This window comes from Penicillium brevicompactum (assembly GCF_028827555.1).
Source record: "Penicillium brevicompactum strain IBT 35665 chromosome Unknown utg000003l_segment0_segment0, whole genome shotgun sequence".
NCBI classification, from domain to species: Eukaryota; Fungi; Ascomycota; class Eurotiomycetes; order Eurotiales; family Aspergillaceae; genus Penicillium; species Penicillium brevicompactum.
The window spans coordinates 4,625,684-4,642,293 of NW_026623206.1; the positions used below are offsets into that span (position 1 = coordinate 4,625,684).

Sequence of the window (16,610 nt, forward strand, 5' to 3'; positions counted from 1 at the left end):
ATAAAACTTTGAAGTTTCTATGTTCTTGGTCACAAGTCCGAAAATTGAGTGTTGATAACTATGACCAAGCTTCAACTGATTGACCGACGGTGACCTCGCTTTCTGTAGTATAGACGGACAGACCTACAGCTCAACACAACCAAAACCACACTAAAGCGAGGCTAGGAAAAAAGTCTATGATTTCTAGGGATAAAATTGTAGGCGTGCTTCGGTGATTCAACGTTGAATCGCTTACAGATAAGGTATCAGAAAAAGAAATATGAGTCCGTCATTGTGGATGGAATATTTCCCACAAAGCCTCAATTTGAGAGGGCCGTGCAGGATTCGGCATTGAGCCAACATTTCTTGACCAACTCAGCCTTCTTTTTCTCAATACCACTCTCAATTGTCGCCCTCGCTGAGCATCTAAAAATTTAAAAATGTCGCTGCAACCAGTTGCGGTTGACAGAAGATGTGGGCTTCAACAAAGCTCAATTAGGACAGGTGCTCTCCAATGCTGCTTGCCCAGCTTCCAATTGACAGAAGCCGAGAAGCCTATAAAGACTTCCTCTACCTCCAGCAACTTGCTCTACGATTTATCTCCTTGACTTTGCAAAATCGAGCAGGCTTGTATCTAAGTTACTTGATAGGCTCTTCCCATTCATCCAACACTGAACTTCCCACTGTACTGACATTTATAGGATACATTGTGGATAAGCAAGTGAGGCAGTGCCTGTGAGAGATACAGGTATGATTCCCACCAGATGCACTGCCAGTCACCCCAGCGAGCAAAGAGATAAGACTTAGGCTGGCGGGTCCACGTGTCTATGCGAAGATGCCTCCGTCACAACAGCTGACTGAATTCATCTACTGTACAGCCTCTTTGTGCGTCTTCCCAAGAGACAGCGCGAACATCCGTGTCGCAGGTATGTGATTCTCAGCCTGACTTGCCCAAATTCTACTGATACTGAAGACGATGCGATTTCAATAGAACTGAGGACAATTAATCACAATAAATGAGCGCAAGAGTCACAGCTCTTTATCGTCTCTCGGTCCCTAGTCTTGCCCAACAAAGCATGTGAGTCATGGATTATGTTGCCAGTGAACAAGCTAATGAACGATAGTGAACATCGACATTGTACCAGAAGTCCCCGAGGATACAGCACCCCCGTTAGTGCTCTGCACAAAGTCACTGCCTACATACTATTCTTGGCCCCGTCGCTTCAAACCAAGCAGCAAAGGATCAGGCGAAGAGGGTACGAGCTAATTGTTGTGATATAAGGCTGGTGCAGATCAGGAACCAAGCCGCACCATCGGAATTAGCTCCGAAGTGTCTATACAGACAACTAAGTTGATTGGAAATCAACTTGGCTAATTGTTGTATATATAGGCTCATGTATTCCTCTGAAATAACAAGTCAATTCATACCTCTGAACAACAACACTTGGAAGCGACAGCCGGCGAGTGCGACGAAACCTGAATACAACATGGCATGAACGGTGACTGCATTGCTGATAAGAACTGTGAGTGATCTACTTGGTAAGCTGATATGATCAATAACCTAGTTGTTCGTTCCGTCTCAAGCATACACTCCGCGAACTCCTTGAATGGTTAAGCTTTAACATTCCCAACTGGCTCAAGCCTTGCTACTCGGATCGTACAACAGCGCCCCTCATATCCCCGTCACTCGAGTCAAATGCGAAGCGAGAGAATGACTTGTCTGCTCGAGCTCCTCTATATCGAAGCGATCGCATGCTGTCTACAACTTCCACAGGACTACTGGTGGCGTCGATGATGAGTGAATGTAAGGCTCAGATCGTCGACCTTGGCCCTTCTAGAGTTCGACTTTGTGCATCAGGTGATGTGCTGACGTTTCTACCCGATACAAAGCCCAGCCAGAATGGCCTTATACAACCATATGTCTCGGCATTCGCAACCCCCAAAGGATATACTGCTTCTGGCTTGGGTTCCTGGTGTTTCATGAGTGACCCCACGTTGCCCTCGGATGGCATCGCCAGTCTTTAAAGGCCTGGAACTTCGAAAACGAGGAACGCCAAACCTTCGCAGATGGCCAGAAGGTTAGTCCAAGTCTGCGTGCAAGCACAAAGTGAGGCAAAGGTCCCGTCATTTCGAGCCTACAGGTTAACTATGGCCATATCAGCTGCGAATTGAGAAGGAGACGGGTCCAGTCCGAGTCACAGCCGAGCCAACTAGAGTGCCACGAGCTACGAATCACCGATCTATACTGTCCTACCTGATTTTACTCCGCGTTGCTGAGCTTTTTGGCGTACAGGATGGATCGAAATCAGTTTCACCACTTTACTCTCGTGAAATCTTTCTCGTACACTATTCCGAAACACACCAATCTAGTTCAGGCTTAGCCTATTTTCAAATGCCGAATCGTATTGAAACTGGCTCTCACGTGATATGAGGCTCTATAAATTACCTGTAATGTTCTTGCAAACCCTATTGACATTATTCTTTCGCATCACCTTGCCTGGCAGAGGGCAATGTCAGAATGATCAGGATTCATAATTCCTGGTCATTCTATTTCGGACCATATCCAGATGTAGAATCTGGTCCGAAACTCCCTCGGCGTAAAGAGCCATCTCGTATTGACATTGTGTCGACCGAATCTACCGACCATCGGTGTTGCTTAGTCACAATTATGTAGCTTTTTGGCCTGGTTTGCCATCAAACAGGTTATCACGTGCCATGTGGTAATTGGCATAAAGGGTGGGCCTACGAGTCAAGAGCCCCACCATTTTCCTCCGCACAGACTTCATTCAGTAAACAAACAATCACTTGTTCCTCTTGCTCCCAACACTCAAGGGGAAAATCCTAACAATCCTGGATCATGCTTCTGAAACAATTTTATTGCACGCGCTGCGCAATCAGCTTTAGAACTTTCTTCGCGAGGCTGCAACATATCTACGAATCTCCATATCATCATATTTGCTACATTTGTTTCCCACCACAAGATTTCGCGAAGATGGTTGAGCTTGATGAGCACCTCGGAACTGAACACAACTACTGTATCTCCTGCGACATCCAATTTGAAACCGCCCAAAAACTAGCTCAGCACGACATAGGAGAGCACAACATGTGTGTCATCTGTCGACAATTCTTCGGTTCTCGATCAAGTTTGTCCAATGTTAGTTTGTATCTAACTTCCCACTACGTAGCAGGCAAGATTCTAAAACATTTTATAGCACATGACCACCCACATGTAAAAGCCATCTTTGAATATGGATGATACGCCAAGCATCCAATGACTATTTCACCTCAGGTGGCAATATGTGCGGACTTGAGTGTGCTTGCATGTTGGTTGGCCACGTATTCGAGCGATGACGTAATATTGATGATGACGTAATGGAGACTAAAAAATTGGACGGTGAACCTGGTTCCTTCATCCATCAATGTGGGCCGAGAACAGTAAGCTTTTACAATTCTTGCTTAAGCCTCGTGATAAACGGTGGCTAGATATGATACAGCGGGGGGGCGAAATTTTATGATGTTGAACGTCATTGTAGTTAAGGAATCAAGTAACAAGTAGATGTACAGGAATCAGTGCAAGATGGCTCGAGTGGTGATATTTCGCTGCGAGTAGAATACTTCCAATCATCTCAATTGAATGATAGCTCATTGTATCCAAAACATATTCATGCGTTTTCGGCAAGTACTGCGAATCACTGAATATATCAGAGGTGCAAGGAGCCGAGCTCAGAAAACATGCCGGGACAATTGCCACCCCCCAAAATGATAGAGAGCTTTGCGAAAACGTTTTGCATGAGTCAAAGTGCAGATCGAGAGCAATAGTTCCTCATAAGGACACTGTTCACCTCAGACTGAATTTCACTTGTTGATGACCCCGCCCGCACAGTATTGATGATGTTACGGACGTCATCATCACCAGAGTCCTGGATTGCCCTCAAAAAGTCGTTCAAAAACCTTTGCTAGTGACGGAGTTCTGCTTCTATTTTACTTGCGTGACTTTTGCGTCGCTTGTCGGAGCTCATATCGAACACGCAAATAGAGCCACGCTTCGTGCATTCCAAGCATGGATTCTCAGAACTGCACTGTCGTTGAAAACCAACAAGTAAGCAGCTAAGTATACAATATGATCCAGGATCCTTTTACCTTGGTCCGCCGGCGCTGACATTCTTTGCAGGCTGCTGAGAGTCTTCGTATTAGGTTGTCTCGTACCGGGGGTTTCCCCCGTTGATCAGATATCAAGGGTTTGGTGGCTGGCGTATAAGGCTGGATAGGCTTGAATCGTGAAGTAGACATCTGTATCGTGTACTTGGTATCAATGTAGATGCGGCGGGGTTTAGAGGTCTGCGTAAGGGAGGTGGCCATGCGCACATCACAAACAGTAAGAATGGTGGAGGCCCGGGGAAAAAAGAGGAGCCAGGCAGACTCATTGCTGACTCAGCATTCTAGACTCGCCTGAAGACCTTACGGTCTGATACGAGAGCTATTTTTAGGCTGTTATTTAGAGCTGTACAGAAATAACGCCAAGGAAGGGGTTCAAGGACAGTGTAACTGCAATAGGTATAGCGTGTTTCACCAGAGGGTTTGAGAAATAATCTCAGTGAGCAAATGGTGAAACTAATTTTGATCCACCCTGTATCTGTCGAACACACACACACACTCCTGTAACCTGTCGGTACATTATTGGAACGACCACTGGAAACGGACCGCAAAACGCCGATACCGAGCCGACCTTTTGATATACTAAGGCGTGGTTAACATTACCTTCGATATACATACATTACTTGTGGTTGTGTGCCGTGCGGGAGCTAACCGCGTACCGATGGTGGACCCACATACGGGAGGGCCCGAACCCCCTCCCACAGACACCGGAGAAAACCCCACCAGCTTCTCAGTCGAGGACTTCCAGCCTCGCGTACCGATTGAACCGCTTCCTGAGTCTCGTAAAAGAACACGGAGCGATGGTGCTTTCACACCATTGGAAAACACAGGCCGGGTTACCACCAGGGAAGTGTGGAAGCTCATCGACAGCCTGAAGTTAATCATCCACCACCAAACTGCACTCATCGAATCCACTAAGGCCGAGATCGAAGAGGTCAAACACGACCAGAATGTCCTTCGTGACCAGAATGAGAAGCTTCACGAGGAAATCAGAGCTATGCGAGCTCAAATCGAAGCACTCCCACCAGCACCTTCGTCCAGAACATGGGCAGCAGTTGCGGCCAGCGGCAACGTTGCCCCTCCCCAACAAACCGACTCACGGCCCGACAAGGACCTGAACTGCGTTCGTATTAGCACCCAACGATCATTTGTGGATCCAGCGGACAACAATAACAGCGATGGAAACACCTTCGGCCGATACCTTCCTACAGATTCCGCCAACAACCACATCCGCACCGCGTTGATGAACGCTCCAACAACTCAGGACGCCCAGGTCGCCGGGATTGGCACGACCAAGACAGGCTACGTGATTCGATTCAAGGACACCGAGTCGGCCGAGCTGGCCCGCAACAACACCGAATGGTTGAATGAGCTAGGAAACAATACGAAAATGGTGAAACCACGATTCGGCATCGTCGTGCATCGCACCCCAACAGAGCATTTCAATTTGGAGAGTGTAAACACCCAGGCCATTGAGAAAATCATGGACGAAAACGGCCTCACGGGACAGGGCTTCCAAATCGAGGAGGTGGCCTGGCTCAAAAGGAAGGACAAGATATTAGGGAAATTCGCATCGCTTGGCATCTGGTTCGACTCAGCGGAGGGAGCTGAACGCATCCTCAACAACGGTCTTTTGGTGGGCCAGAGATACATTGGCAGTGTGGAACGCCGCGAGATCAAGAAAAAGAGATGCTTCCGATGCCAAAGTTTCGGACACCTAGCGTGGTCATGCAAGGAAACACCACGGTGCGGACATTGCGCGGGCCAACATGAACGGCAACGATGCCCTCCGGGCGTCAGAGCGAGGTGCCTCGACTGCAGCGGAGAACACGCAACAGGAGACCGACAATGTGCGACCCCCGCATCTTTCAAACCCCGTCAACCCCGTCAATGTTAGAGACAAACCTACGAGCACTACAGTTAAACATCATGAAATCGGGACCAAGAATGGAGGCCCTCATTAACGATCACCAAAGCCAAACCCTGGATGTACTCCTGATCCAGGAACCGTCCATTACTACCTATCGCACCCACGTCAACCACAGCTCGTGGCGCCTCTACCGTCCGACAACCGACACCGACGCAGCCCGATTTCGCAGCCTGATCTATGTGAATCGGAGGCTCTCTACATCGTCACACCGACAAATCCTGTGCGACCACCCAGATGTCGCTGCTATCAAGATCTGGACATCTGACTTCCAAATCCTTTTCTTCTCCGTTTACATCCCTTCTGTCCCTCTGTGCACGGACGCCGAAGCTTCAGCAGAACCCGCACTCACAGCAATCCAAAACACAATCACAACCGCTCTACGAGACAATCAACGATCCACAAGCATCGTCCTAGCTGGAGACTTCAACCGCCACCACCCAATGTGGGGCGGTAACCACATTCAATCACGATTTATCGAAGATGCTAGCGACCTGATCACGTTCTTCCAAGCGAACGGTCTTCACAGCTGCCTCCCGCGGGGATCGGCGACCTACTGGTCTCTGAGTGACCCAGGGAGGAACTCCACCATCGACCAAACTGTAACGGACCGGCCAGAGACGATGGTCAAGTGTCATCTCTACCACGAAAACTACGGATCCGACCACCGCGCCACGTACTCCGAATGGAATCTCCAAGCTCACAGTAGGCCAACCACTCAGACGAGGAAAGCCTACGAACGTGCGGACTGGAAAAAGATTCGCGAGGAGGTAGTGCGGCGAACCGGCCCGTGGAAAGAAATCAAAACTCGACCAGCACTGGACGAGGCGGTTCAAACCCTCACAGAGGTAACAGCAGCGACTGTCAATAAGTTTACACCTGACACACGCCCGACACCGTACGCCAAACGGTGATTTACGCCAGACCTCAAAGTCCAACAAACCAGAGTCAACCAACTTCGTCGAAGATGGCAGGAAAACTGTGCAATGCTCGGGCGAGATCATCCTCATTCCACAACTGCTTTCCAAGAGATGCAACAAAGCCGACGAGCGTGGACTCGGACGATTGAGAAAGCCAAAGCATCGCATTGGAGACAATTGCTAGACGAAGCCGGAGAGGGAAAACTCTGGAAAGCGGCCACCTACATGAAACCAAGGGAGACGTGGGGTTGTGTCCCGGCTCTGCAGGTTGACGAACAGCAGTTTATCGACAACCAAGGAAAAGCGCAGGCTTTCCTGGACGCTTTCTTCCCTGAGATGAACACCCCCGATCGCAACCCAACTGGTCCGCATCCTGTCGGCATTCAGAACTGTGGCCACAACAACCCTAGAGGCAGAAGCGCACATCCTTCCCACTCACCTCCGTCTCCGCCACCGCGCACAACGCACCATTGCAAACCTCCATACGCTACCGCGGGAACATCCGATCTGGGATACTCTCTCGCGGGCCCAAAGACGCAGAAACAATATCGGATCGTACGCACGCTTCCCGCTGGCGGAGGCGCTGAAGACCATGGACCTCGAAAGGCTCAACGAGCTAGAGACAATCGACCCACGGCCACTTCCACCGTGGCGACTCGATCCCTTTTTGGAAGTCGAGGACAATCCAGACCGAGAAGTAGCAAGAGAGCAAGCCGAGGCCGTCCGCTCAACATCAGACATTGTTGTCTACTCGGACGCCTCAGGACGCGACGGTCATTTAGGGGCCGCTGTAGTAGCATTCAACGATGACATGGAGATGGTTGAATCCCAACACATCCAGGTTGGACCGATGGACCGCTGGTCGGTGCATGTAGCGGAGCTAGTAGGCATCTATCACGCCGTCGGCACCGTGTTCAAGATGGCCCACCAGCGACCAAGGCCGGAAGATCGATAAACAACTGCGACAATTCTCTGTGATAGCCGGTCCGCCGTACAAGCAATCAAGAGCGTAAGAAACAAGTCGGGACAACGGATCGTTCACGCGATCCACCAAGCCGCTACCGAGTTTCAAACCGCAGAGATCGCGCTACGCCTTCAATGGGTACCAGGACACTGCGACAACCCCGGCAACGACGCTGCGGATCGAATGGCGAAGCACGCCGCCAGCCCAGGCAAATCCCACCCCTTCCGCCCGCTACTTACAAGGGAGAAGGCTTTAATCCGTGGCAAGATTGCCGCTCAGTGGGAGCAGGAATGGAGAACATCCAGTAAAGGCGGTCATCTGCGGAAGATCGATGATACTTTACCGGCGACGCACACCAGGAAGCTGTACGGAAGTCTGCCCAGGGGACGGGCGTACCTGCTGACGCAGCTGCGCACGGGCCACAACTGGCTGTCCACCTACCGCAAAAAGATTGGTTACGGCAACGACGACCGCTGCGACTGCGGCGCGCAAGAAACCGTCACCCATGTTCTTGTGGACTGCCCAAGGCTGGTGGAGTTGCGAAGAAATCTGAGGAGAGAAGTGGGAGACGCGTTTAATAGCGTATCGAGCCTGCTGGGAGGCTCAAAACAAGGTGAGAAAGGTAAACCAGACACCGTCTCGCGAGCCAGGACGGTCCAGGCCGTGCTGGACTTCGCTGAGGCGTCACACCGGTTTCGCAGTCGCGCGCCACGGGGGCAGCCTAACAATGGGAACGGCAATTAGGCCACGAGAGGCCTTGACGAGGCTCTAAGTTCGTTTTCAGGAAGTTGATCACTCTACATGTACATACAGAGATATATATCGTTGTGGTAGCCTGCATATCGCTTTTCATTGCGAGGGGTCAGGGTAAATGAAACACACACACCCTGTATCTGTCGACGTATCCGAGCGAGTGGGAAGGGACCTATCAGTCATACACGACGCTGCATCATGAAGGCTGTCAGAAATATTGTGGTGCCTTTGAACATATGTTTGGTAGATTTGATGCCTCAGCACGCTTTTTACTATCCAAACCCGAGCAACATGTGCAAAGACCATTTATGCTGGATATCGCTGCATCTGCAGGTCAGTCAAGCCGAGCACGTGTACCATTTTCTCACTGAATTCGTCTTCTAACATATCGCGCGCAAGCGGCCCTTCCTGGGAAATGGCAGAGTTCTCTACGTCCCCTTCGTCGATTGTCTTTGAGTATTAAGATATAGTTGCCAAACTGACCGCGGCCTGGACGTCGCATATAACTGTTCAAGCAGATCCTCTGTGAAAGTGACATTGATGTCCGTAACACCGCCAAGAGCCATCCTGCTGTGCGGCCTCTTTGAATATCTCCGACAACCTATCCTGAATTTTCCGCCCCTAATCAACGCTCATGCCATATTTGTCTTTGAAGATATGGCTTAGGCGCATGTCTGCTGCGATTACAAGTCAACTCAAGTACCAATTGCAATGATCTCTCCTCATGGGAGTTCGTCGTAAATGATGGCGGCGATGTGTTTACCAGATGTGGTTTCAGATTGCGCTTGTTAGACCCCGATGGGATTTCAACCGTGACTACTCGGAAGTAGAGCATGCTTGATCGCATGAACTCTGGTACTCCGTCCCAAAAATCAGCGTCCGTCGCTTTGAGTGCAACAGTGGATCCTGATACGGGAGATGGGCTAGCAATACGAATCGTAGTTGCTGACGGAGATTATTCACAATGTTGGGACGGCTCCCACTTGTACAAGGAGTTGATCGGAGTCTTGAGCCAACACTCTCAATAAAATGATTGACCTCGAGGCTAAGCTGCTCTCGCTTTCGTGAATACCCTAGAATATAAGAAGCTTATTGAAGGATAGGTTCAAGTGATTTGTGACTGCCGTGACTGCGGAAGGAACAGAGTCTATCGCATCATGATGTTGAATAGAACCAAGGAGTTGTATTTGTGATCGGCACCCCATCATACGCTTCTGCACCTGGTAGGTCTGGTCTTGAGCGTATTGCGTTTTCATAGTTGAACCTTGTTTGAATTTGATCATCGCAATCGAGTTGGAAGCTGTACAACAACTTCACCGAGTCACCAGCAGGAGTCATCAAATGGGATGGGATATCAAGAATGCAAACTGTTGCATCTATGATGTGGGTGACATGGCTAAAAAAACGCTCCCTCTAATCGCCCGCAGATTTCCGGCAACAGTAATGTTTCACCACCCATATCTCACCACATCACTCACCACATCACTCACCAAGCAAGATGCTGTTCGGTCTACGCCTTAATGGCAGATGCCGCATTCTATTGGAGCGAACGTGCTATCGCACCATAAACCACTTAGGCAAAGTAAGGATTGGGAGGACGGCAATCGATTTCGATCCGCCCTGTATTATTGTCTGACTTCCATTTCTTCCTTCCTCCTCTTTGCATCGCATCATTGAGTCTATAGTTACAACAATGAGAATTGTATGAGATTACGGAAATAGCAAGTTTGATCAGTTCCTGCCTTCAGATTTTTTCGATAGAAGAAGTAGCTCAATCGTTTTCAATATAGTAACAGCATTCGTAGTAGGCTCTTTGTCCGGTTTTAGGAGACATTCGTGATAGTTCAAAGTCGGAACACTACCCAAAGATACTTTCATATATCTGTTCAGATGTCGGTTCAAGGAGAAATATCTTGGTTCTTGATTCAAAGACCCATTTTTCACATCTGTACATATCCCACCTCAGTTGACAAAACTCTGGACTTTGCGCCACCGAGGCTTTGCTCGCAGTAAGTTCATTCACCACATCATCCTCCAAAACGGTCAAAGGGAAGGAATCCTCCGTTTGATTCATCTCATTTACCTGTCGCACAGCTCCAGTCTGAGCAAATTTTAGCTCGTGCAAGTAATCAAGGCCTTGAGTACACCATCTGCTTTCGGTGTTCCAGGTATTGAGCAGGAGAAGCTCAATAATATGTGGCGGTCTCAGACATTGTGCGACATCTCGGGTGAAATGGAGCCAGTTCGAGTGTTTACTATATTGATCATTCATGTAGTAATTCAGCAAGTCTTCGCCCCCACCTTTCAGCCATTTGGAAGGAGCGTCGATTTCGGGGAAAATTTTGCGTCCAAGGAAGCCCCAAACAAAATCAGTGACTTCCAGGACCTCTAATTTTTCCAAAAGTGTTCTGTCAGGGTTGTTCGTCCAAATATCCCAAACCATACCCAGATGGCGATTGCGCTGGTCAGTTGTTTCGAAATCCGTTATTCTTGTGAGACAAAGCGATTCTACTGCCACCCAGTGGGCAGTGAGCGCTTTGTAGAAACGTTGGTAGACTCGCTGCTTCTGCGCCATATCAAGTTGACAGACATTCTCTGTGCCGCAAGACGGCATTGGAAGAATCCCTTCATGTGCCACAGCGTCTGCAAATTCTTCGAACTCGTCCGAGGCAGAATATAAGGGTATTGATAGAAAGTAACATAGTTCAATAACACGGTCGTTATAGAGATCATACAGAAGCTTCATGGCATGCCAACGACACACCACCTCCCAGACTTCGTGATCTGGCATTCTTATCGTGTGGGTACAAGCACCGAAGACCGAGCCACTTGGGGAATGTGGAAGGCTATTTCTTGATGAAGGTAGGGAGCTGGGCCCAGGAAACACAATCGTAGAACAATCCTGGGCCTCCCGAAGCTGATAGAGTCGTAGATCATGTTTGTGGTGGTCAGCGCCGCACTAAGAGCCTCGTCAGTGTTGAGATAGCGCCTGGCATGAGAAAGGAGATCGTACAATAACTGACCTGAAAACACTCAGGCGATGGGCCACTGGATTCAGGACAGCGTGTGTTCTCCTGCAGCTGCGTCCTAACCGAAGAATATCGTCAATATCAGAAAGACTTTGGTATATTCGTAATAGTATCTCGGTGGGTAATTGAAGGAGGTGGCTCATGGTTGACTAGTGATCGATTTGATCTTCCATCGTCCCGCATTTACCTGTCGTTGGTAATTACATAATCAACAACCAAGCGGGGCCACACATTTCCCCTCGTTGCGCACCTCTTCGGCCTGCCACAATCCGTAATGTCTTATACTAAGCCGGGAGTGAGGTTTCATCTGAAATTTGTTGTTTTGGAATCGGGCCAATTTTTCCATATGTCTACAGCCGACTTAAATCCCCCGCTGTCTCTATATCTAACCACAGTAAGTGTAAGTAGTTCTGCTGGATCATCCAGCGCTACTTACAGTGTCTGAAAAGAAAGCAAAAGGGGTTTCCTGTATCCACTTGATGCGTTAATCCTACGAGCCAGAGCATGACAGGGTGACCTGATTGGTCGATGAAGTAGCCGGCCCAAGCAAGAATATATTTATTTCATTCGGCCCCAGTATGGCTTGGAGACTAGAGCGGGAAATCTCAAAAGAGCGTGCAGCAGCAGCGATCGTGGTAACTTGACCATTTTGAAAAGTTTTGATAGCCAAAAGTCAGCAGGACCTCTTGCTCAAGCAACTTTTAAGCCTTTTTTGGCATGGTTTTGGGGGGATGATGCTTGATTGAAAACATGAGGTTGCTAGGGGATTGAACTTTGAGGTGGGGTGTCCGCTTGCTTGGGAATCACGTTACTGAGCTATTTGGGGAAGACAGCTGTGGTACTTTGTACATAGCGAATGCTGAGTCGATAAGTGGTAGACATAGTGAAATTATGTTGCCGTGGGATGTGGCCCACCATTTTTACAACTTGCGATTACATGGCAGTCATACCTTACGGAAGCATGGATCCTATTTGGGCCTCCTAGCGCTGCAGTCTGACATGTGGCTTGGTGGCAAGCGCAAGCTTAACGAAGATTGATAGCTCACATGCAAGGACCGGTCGGGATTTGGTCGGGATTTGGTCGAGATTTGAAGAAACTGGAAGGAATATTACCCCCCTGCATCATATTATTCTAATTCAGATTGTCTTGTCTCCCGGATCCAGCTGCATCCAATGTAAACTTCAAGTCAAAGTGGTGCTATTTACATGTTTTCAGGATATGATGTGCTATCAAATGTTGGTTGCAATCTGGTTTATACGCCCGCACCTTTGGAGCAGGAAGTAAACCAATATGCATTTTGTAGCGCTTTACTTAACGTGTAGTTGCTAGCCTATTAGCAACTGTTCATCCAAAATGTGGTATGAACTATTTTTTTGACTAGCGCATAGATGATCATCGATCGGTCTTTCAGCTTGAGCTGACCACAATCAAGATGGAGTGGGTCATATGCAAAAGTAACATTTCCTGCCTTTATCCGTGTTATATAGATACATAAATCTCTCTCTTTACTATCGCATTTCCTTTTTGGAAATAATCAACAGCCCCAAATAACGAAGACTGAACCGGCTATGATATAGGACAATTTACAAGGTAAGGACCTAGACCTTACTAACCATGTGATTCTCGGCTTCTCTTTCCTGATTACCTGGAACAGCGAAGCCGCTCAAGATGACAGGAAAAGAAACGATGTCAGAGTCTATTTATGGACAAGGCCCCTCTTTTGTTGGTGACGGGAATGTCATACTCTCACGAGAACCCCCACCCATCATTCGGCAAGGATCGCCTTTTACCGTTTCCATATTGGTATTGTTCAAAAACTCCCAGAGCCTTACAAAAGAACTGCCGCACGCGTTTGCTGTCAACGTATCTCTCATAGATCGAGAAGCCTCAGCCCGCACACTTGGGCTTAGAGGCAATTTAACTTCGGATGTACAGTTTCATTCGGATCAACATATGGGATTCGCTGCGTTCAAAGACCTAGCCGTACACCGTACAGGACAGTACCAACTCCGCGTCTTACTTGGAGCAATCACAAATACTGGGATGGTTATCGAGGGACGTATCGATTCTGGTACTTTCCAAGTCAGTAAGTCCAAAAACAGTATTGCTTGCGCGACTTTGTACGCTGAACCCGGAGAGTCTACTGACATTGTAAAAGCGGATTGAAGTCTTTTGGAAATTGCTCGATGGTTTTGCGACGAACTTGTGACCAAAAGCCGCCCGAGCTTATGGTACTCTGTCTGTATGCCACAACATCCCCCGAGCAACAATTTCAAAGTCATTTTTACAGTTTCGGGGTCATAATGTATGAGCCGCCAGTGCAGCCCCCGAAGGAATCATTGGGAGCTGGTCACCGTGAAGAAGCTGGGTGGCAGGCCCTCTACTACACGCTACTGTTGAATGTCATTTTCACTGTCTTTGGCTTATCCCGCTGTACTGTTTTCAATATATTACCCGAGGCCAGATGGCTGGTTTAATTGCATCGGCGTGTTTCACCACTAAGGTTTAAAAACTATGAAGGCCACTCAGCTCAGCCACATGGGTCTCGAGCTAATTGAGGATTTTCATATGAATCCACACATGACCGCACTGTTCAGCATATTGGCCCCCTAACTCAATTCCCTTGGGATCTTGTTACCTGTGCAGAGAAAAATTCTAGGTTTCCTATGACTGACAACGTGCCAAAAAGAAAAGACGGAAGCTATCAAACGAGCCAGGGCATGCGGCAGCTGCTTTGTAATGGCGGCCTCATTTACGGTCTTTGCCCATGATATGTTCATGTTAACGAGCGCATGTTAAGACAGTAATTGCAGGCTCATGAGTTAATAAACTTGCCAGTAATTCTTTCGCTGCGCATAGGAATTTTCATTTACATAGCCAACTCGATGACTACTCGCCACTTGTCTCACGTATACGTAGATGAGGACAGCGTAAACAGATCAGGGATCAAGATTAAAGAGAGCTATAGTCGACTCGACTCTAGATCCAGAAGTAGGGTCCCAGGAGCAGAACAGCTCTCAGATCTAGCCAATTTGTTCCGAAAGCCAGTTCTTATTCAGTCAGGATCGCAGAGCGAAGTACCTAGGGGCAGAACTGAAATTTCTAGAAACGGTAACTGGCCCCAGGAGCTAAAGAGAAGTTCCCAGGAGACTGCCAGCTCCTAGAATTGTTTTTGACGCTTCTAGGATTGTTGTATTGGTTCCTAGAGTCAATTGAACAATGTTTGTTGATTAAGATATACACGAGCTGGTTTTAATACGTCGTGAGGCAGTTTGGATAGAACTCTCTTGCCGACCCAGAAGGCGTGAAATTATCCGCCAACACTTGAAAATAAACATAAATTGAATTGGAGGCTATTTCTTGCCGTAATCTCTGAACCAATCCTGAGTGGTAGGTCTTTTTGATTTTGCCAAGTCAACTGTAGTATTTCTATATTGATAAAATAGGGCACGTTACCCCCGAGGGACAGTCCATCACTTTCCTCTTGCATTGTCCAGTAACCCTGCCAGATTGAGTCTCGGAGGGTGATTCCAGTCATCGAGGACGCTAATCAGCCTCTCCCAGGATAATTCCAGTGCCTGCTCGAAAAACCGCAGCCGTGATAGCCGCTTGTCATGGCAAAGCTGAAGACCGTCCCTCTCTTTTCTCCGGTGTGTCAGCCTCCTTCAAGACACGATTGCTCTGTTCTAGCTTCTGGCCATCGATGTGCTTGGACACGCATGACTCGCATAGGCGTCGATAGAGTCCGACAAGTCGGGCTGCTGGAAAGGCGAACTCGGGATCGTCGCGCTCGAGGTCTGCTAGTACATTCAGAACAGGTTGAAACGGCTCGGTCGTCAGGGTGTGTCTTGTATCTGCTTTCTGCTGCGAAGGGAAGGGCTGCAATTATCAGCAAACGTAATTGATGCCGAATTGATCCACGTACCAATAGGACATGGTCAGAACGTTCCTGTGATTTTTCTTCCCATCAAGGATGGGTAATTCACTGGGCTGCTGCTCTCCTTCTTTTCCTGGTGTGGCGAGCTGTTCTGGGCATCCATTATGTCCGCAGGAGAGAGTCAACGGTCTGTTTAATACAATTTCCATCGATCCTTAGTGTCTCTTGCAGACGCCGGCAACTATGTAGTGGATTTAACGATTACCACAACTGTTAATTGATGCAGTCAGAATATGACAAAAGCTTTGTTAGTTTTCGGCGGACTGTTGACAGTGTGTTCAACAATAGTGATTGTCGGTCGGGGAAACTGATCAATCCTCACAGTTTTGAGGGCCAGAGATGAACGCCTGCCTGGTGAGGATATTTATTTCAATCAGAAACCTCTTTCCCTTTCGTTGAACGCCTCAGAAGTCCGACAAATCGACTATTGTAGAACTTATCGTCATTAAACAAAGTTATTCAAAATATAAAACAAACTTTTTATGCAGTGTATTTTCATGCTCACAAGTTCGAGAATTGAGTGTTGACAACGTTGGGCTAAGCTTCAACGGGTTGACGGGTCGTGCACATCCTACTGTGACCTCGCTGTCCGCAGTCTGGTCGGACAGACCCACAGCTCAACACAACCAACACCACACTGAAGCAAGGCTAGAAGAAAAAAATTGTAGGCACTTTTCGGTGATTCAACGTTGAGTCACTCACAGGTGAGGTATCAGAACAAGAAATATGAGCCTGTCATTGCGGATTAAATCGTATTTAGTGCCTCACTTTAAGAGGCCCGTCAAGGATCCAACGGCCTGCCAACGCTTCTTGACCAACTCAGCATGCTGTTGCTAAACACGACTCTTGGTCGTCTCTCTCGCTGAGCATCCAAAGGCAGAAGATGTCGCTGCAAATAGTTGCGATAAAAAGAAGACGTGGGTTTCAACAGGGCCCAACTAGGAC

At 48.3% G+C, this 16,610-nt stretch overlaps 1 protein-coding gene across 1 annotated transcript; it reads right to left on the reverse strand.

Annotated features, from left to right (window-relative positions):
* Positions 1-10,556: 10,556 nt before the first annotated feature.
* On the reverse strand, positions 10,557-11,489 carry N7506_005479 (uncharacterized protein; the record flags this gene model as incomplete). Its single annotated transcript, XM_056954773.1, has 1 exon — positions 10,557-11,489. The coding sequence occupies one exon, from the start codon at positions 11,487-11,489 to the stop codon at positions 10,557-10,559; it is 933 nt and encodes a 310-aa protein (XP_056813662.1).
* Between the last annotated feature and the right edge of the window lie 5,121 nt (positions 11,490-16,610).